The sequence below is a fragment of the Nannospalax galili genome, unplaced genomic scaffold, assembly GCF_000622305.1.
Source record: "Nannospalax galili isolate Female #2095 unplaced genomic scaffold, S.galili_v1.0 scaffold189, whole genome shotgun sequence".
Taxonomy (NCBI): domain Eukaryota; kingdom Metazoa; phylum Chordata; class Mammalia; order Rodentia; family Spalacidae; genus Nannospalax; species Nannospalax galili.
In genome coordinates, this window is record NW_008360331.1 from 4,935,543 (window position 1) to 4,941,227 (window position 5,685).

Here is a 5,685-nt window from a genome sequence, read left to right on the forward strand (position 1 = left end):
CTAGTACAAAATAAGCCCACAAAAGATTGCCAGTTGATGCAAATTAGCATGTTAAAGTTCATTTAGAGTAAATCTATGTTACAGAGGGCCAAAAGCTATGGTGGTGCCCTTTTATTTTTCTGATGGATAAAGATTTTAGTGAAATTTGGATTTCCAATAATATCATGTAGCTTCGTAGGGAGGGTAGCTATTAATATATTTTGTGTATTTGGGGGGCGGGGGCTCTGTTCATATATAAGGACCGGGTGTGGTGGTGCAAGCCTTTAATCCCAGCCCTCGGGAGGCCGAGGCAGGTGGATCTCTGTGAGTTCAAGGCCAGGCTGGTCTATGTAGTAAGTTCCAGGTCATCTGGGGCTATAGGGAGACCCTGTCTCAAAAAACAAAACAAAAAGAACAGAATAAACCAAGTTTTAATCCATAAATTGTTTTGAGACAGAACAAATAAAGATGTGTTTAAAACTCTAAGCTTGAAAATATTATTCAATGGTCTCTTAAATATTTCAACTCAAGGAGTACATTGTTCTAGGTCCTCTGAGAAGTAGATACCAAGTCAGAGTTAGAAGTGCTAGAGATTTGTTAGAGAAATGCTTGTGAAGGATAAAGAGAAAGTAGCAGGAGTGGGCGGAAAGAGCCCCCAGAATGCAATGCTGACTAGGGAAACTGAGTGGGAAGAGTGTCATACCGTGGTGTGGCTTCAAGAAGCCTCAAGCGCGTGATGGCAAGTCCCCAGTAGAAAGTGGTCAATTTTAGCAGGAGTTTGCAAGCATTTTCTCAGCGGATCAGTGTTAAGGTTTGAATTGTTCCTCTTCCTGCCCCCTCCCCAAAAGATATGTTACCATCCTGTCCCCTGGCATTGCAGAACATGGACTTACTTGGAAATCTAGTTGCAGGTGTGCTTAGTTCAGTTGGGAAGAGATGATTATGGTCAGGGAAATACAAATTAAAACTGCTTTGTGGAGCCTGGCGAGGTGGCTCAGTGGTTAATAGCACTATCTGCTCTTCTAGAGGACCTGGGTTCAATTCCCAGCACCCACAAGGTGGCTAACAACCATCTATAACTGCAGTTTCAGGGGATCTGACACCCTCTTCTGGCCTCTATGGGCTTTGCATGACACAATGCACTTACATACATGCAAGCAAAACATTCATACATATGAAAAATATAAATAAATAAATAAATTAATTAATTAATTAAAAACTGTTAACTGCTTTGTGGGCTGGAGAGATGGCTTAGCAGTTAACAGTGCTTGGTGTTCTTCCTACGACCAAGTTCAGTTCCTAGTACCAGCACCAGAGTATCTGATACCATCTTGGCCTCCACAGACACCTGCACACATGTGGCATACACACACAGAGAGATACATATATACATAATTTGAACTGCTTTGAGATTCCATCTCACGCCAGTCAGAATGACTATCATCAAGAAAACAGCAGACAAATGCAGGGGAGGATGTGAGGCGAGAGGAACCCTTATTCACTGATGTCAGAGTGTAAACAGATACAACCACCATGGAAATCCATATGGAGGTTCCTCAAAAAACTAAAAATCGGACCAGCATATCATCCAGCTGTACTATTCCTGGTTATATATCCAAAGATGTGTAACTCAGCATACTATAGTGATGCCTGCACAACCATGCTTACTGTAGCCAAGCCATGGAACTAGATTTGTTGGCCATCAGTGGATGAATAAATAAAGAAAATGTGAGATATATACACAATGGAGAATTTTTTCAGCCATAGAGAAGAATTTCACTTTGTAGGAAAATAGATACAACTGGAGATCAGAAAAAGCAAAATAAGCCAGACCCAAAATAACACATATCTTACATGTTTATTTCCATATGTGTAATCTATATTTTTTTTAAAAAAAGACACAAAGGCAGGAGGAGGACTATTTGGGAACAAAGGACCAGTAAGAGGTGGGTAAATATGATCAAAGTATAACATAGACACATATGAAAATGTCATAAGGAAACCCATTATTTCCACAATGTGAATATACTAATAAAGCGTGAGAATAAGAAAAGAAGAACGAGGGGCTGGAGAGATGGCTCAGCGGGTAAGAGCACTGGCTGTTCTTACAGAGGACCCAGGTTCAGATTCCAGCACCCATATGTCAGCTAACAATTGCCTATAACTTCAGCTCCTGGGGATCTGATGGCACTGTCTTCTGAGGGCACTGCACAAGATGGGTGCACTTACACACATGCAGGCAATGCACTCATACACATAAAATAAAAATAAATAAATCAGCCCGGTGAGGTGGTGCACGCCTTTAATCCCAGCACTCGGGAGGCAGAGGCAGGTGGATCTCTGTGAGTTCAAGGCCAGCCTGGTCTACATAGTGAGTCCCCAGGACAGCTGGAGCTACAGGGAGACCCTGTCTCAAAAAGACCAAAAAAAAAAAAAAACTATAAATAAATATTCCTAAAAAGGAGAACGATAGATAATTTATCTTCATAGAACATTGCCTGTAAAGAAGCTAGAACTTCATCTGAGGACCTTAGTAAACCATCTCATTCACCATGAAGCCAGCTGCTTCTAGATTGTGTTGGATCCCAAGATAATGGGTGCACTCTGCCTCCATTTGTAGAAAATGAGTCCCCTCATCTGAGACAACATTGAATGAAAGTCCATATGTGTAGAGCAGACATTCTGTAAGCCCTAGACAGTGCTGGCTGAAGGACTTTAGGCTGAAAAGGCAAACTTGAACCAGGAGTGTGGACCACTCCTGAGGCAGATAGATCATTGACCTTTCTAAGATGCTACATGGTCTTCTTGACAAAGAGTGTCATATGGGGGGCTTAAAACTTGCAAGGAGGTCATACATAGTGGCTTACACTTATAATCTCAACACTTAGAAGACTGAGGAAGGAGGACTGCCATGAGTTCAACACCAGTCTGAGTTACATAGTGAGTTCCATGTCAGCCTGGGCTACAGAGTGAGACCCTGTTTCAAGAAATAAAAACCAAAAAACTTAGGACAGTGGTATGTGAATGCCTACATATCTTCCAGAAGGAAACGGGGAAAATAATGGATTCTTTGCTATTTGGTGAGAAACTGAAAGAAACATTATTGGAAACAAAGAACTAGTTTAATCATGTCAAGGACTGGTCTTTGCTTGGCATTTGATGGATGACCTAAATACCCTGGTGCTTGATCCTTTCCTAATTAGACTTTCTCACCTCAATGTTGATTAATGACACTGCCACCTTCACAGGGATCCACTGGAGTTTAATTGTCTGTGCATATTATGGGTTCACTAGTTAGTCTTATCTCGCATTGAATAATATACAGGTGAATAATGACTACCTAATTCAGTGCTGGAGTTATTTTTGCAGCGAAAGATAAGGAGATAGAATCAGAGAAGGGCTCTAGGGTATTTCAACTGAATTTGGAAATGCTTTATTTCTTAATCTTGTATAGATATAGTCATTGTATTATTCTTTATGTAAACCCTCAGATATATATTGAGTTTATTTTTGAGAGCTAAAAGAAGGGAATGGATAAATAACTTGTTCAAGGGAAGTCTCTTTAAAGACGACTTTCTCCTGTTTTTGTGTTATGTGGTTAGAGAGAACAGGGTATGGGAGCCCTGTTGAGGAATGGCAGACCTATCTGCCTTAAAGAAAACTGGTAACAGAGGGAAGGAGAGGTGCAGTGGGGAGTGGTCAATAAAAAGGAAGCAAGTCTCTAATCTATCACAGCAGTTGAAGGGGGAGTTGGTAAACTCCTGTAGTAGCATTGAAATGCAGACAAAAATATGCAATCAGAAATACTGAAAAAGTCCAACAATCCGAGCAGAGAGGAGAATTTGAATTGGCCCTGAGATGTTGACCCGACCTGAATGAAAAGGGGAAAAAAATTATCCTTACTCAAAGCCCTTACTCAAAAGACGTGGGTGGGACTTATGTCAAGGTCAAGAAATTTTATCTTCTTACACAAGGCCCATACATAACTTTCCAAAGAAAAAACAATAAAGCTTTATTTAATTGTTTAGAATTATCCTTTGAAAAAATAAGAGTAAGATTAAATAAAATTAAGGAAAAAAGAACAGACTGTTTAAAATAAAAATATTGAGATAGAAAGATAAAGTTATAAAATGAAAAATTAAGTCAAGTAAATGATTTTTATGCTAAAACGCAGTAGTGGAGTGAGTTCAGTTGAAGGAGAGACTGTCTAATTCATGCAGTTTTCATTCCCCATTTCCCATCAACACAATGAGTACCTGAAGAAATACCTGGCAAGCAGTAAGCATCTGTAGATTGAGTGCCAAGACTGAGAAATCTTGCTCTAGAATTTTCTATGTCTAGAATTAGATGATTTTAATTAATTACATGGTTACTACAGTCAGTAAATCTACTTTATTGCACTGAATCATTGAGCTAGGCTTCCCTTCTTCCTAATTGGATTCTTTTCTAAATAACCTGTTTAATTTTATTGCTTCTCTTACGCTTGTTCCTCCTCTGAGCCTTTCACCAATCTTTACCTTTCTTTCCAAATTTTTATCTTTTTTCATAATTTGCTGCATTTTTCTTTATCATCCTTCTCCCAAAATCATTGGGTCAGAAGCAAAAACCTTATTTGAGTTCTTGCTAAAATTAACCTATAACTCTTTAGGAAATTTGATCTCTTTGCCCAGAAAGAAGCAAGAAAAACGGGTGGTCTAAAAGCTATGCAGAGGATCAAATGGCACTGTAGGGAGAATTTGCAAACTGCACAGCACAAGACTCGTTTTAGTACAGGTGATTACTTTTCTTTCATTTTTTCTTCCTTTTCCTTCTAACCCCATCACTTACTTTCCTGTGGTCTTTCGCTTAGCCCACCTTTCCCCCTCGTTTCCCCCTTTCTTGTCTTTCGCCCTCATTTCATGCCTTCCTTCTCCTCCCTCTCTTCCATGCTTTTTCGTTTCTCTCTTCCCCTCCTCCTCCCTCCTTGGCTGGTAGAGCGAGGCTGAGTTACCTGGGATGTGAGGAAACTCCAGTGCTCAGTCTAGTTTGTGAACAGAAGAGGCAGAAGGGTTCTCACTCCTGAGCCTTCCAGAAGCAAAGATGCAGCAAGCCAACCTCCCCTCGGAGACATCCAACCATGTAAGTCAAGGTTTGCTCTTAAAATGTAGTTGTGTGGATGGTCATAATTACTAGTAGGTATACTTTAATGGTTAAGGCTCTGTTGAGAATGCATGCTTTACACAAAGGACTTATTTATGATAATTTATAACTATGTTCTTAAGGAATTCAATCAAAATCATGATAACATAAGAACTATTATCGTTTAAAGAAACAACTTACTGAATCCCATGAAGTTAAAAAAAATTATAGTACTTATGTGATCTTTAAAATACCAATTAATAAATAAAAATCAATGGATAAATACCAAAGCTTGAACTGTATAAAGATTTACAAATGAAAGTGGAATAAATTAAGAAAGTTGATGACATTAAACTATAATTGTACAGTGAAATATTCCATGTTACATTTAACCAGAAGGAACTTGGTTAAAGAAATAAAATTAAACTGGACATGGTGGTGCACACCTTTAGTCCCAGCACTGGGCAGAGGCAGGCAGATCCCTGTGAATTCCAGACCAGCTGGGGCTATGGGAAAACCATGTCTCATAAAAAGAAAGGAAGAAAGGAAGGAAGGAAGGAAGGAAGGAAGGAAGGAAGGAAGGAAGGA

General features: G+C 39.4%; 1 protein-coding gene across 1 annotated transcript in view; it reads left to right on the top strand.

Moving 5' to 3' along the window:
* The first annotated feature begins 5,058 nt into the window (after positions 1 to 5,058).
* LOC103728081 (alcohol dehydrogenase 1-like) overlaps positions 5,059 to 5,685 on the top strand; it is a 38,549-nt gene continuing 37,922 nt past the window's right edge. The window contains 1 exon segment of the mRNA XM_008826202.1: positions 5,059 to 5,097. Within this exon segment, the coding sequence (XP_008824424.1) occupies positions 5,059 to 5,097 (39 nt within the window).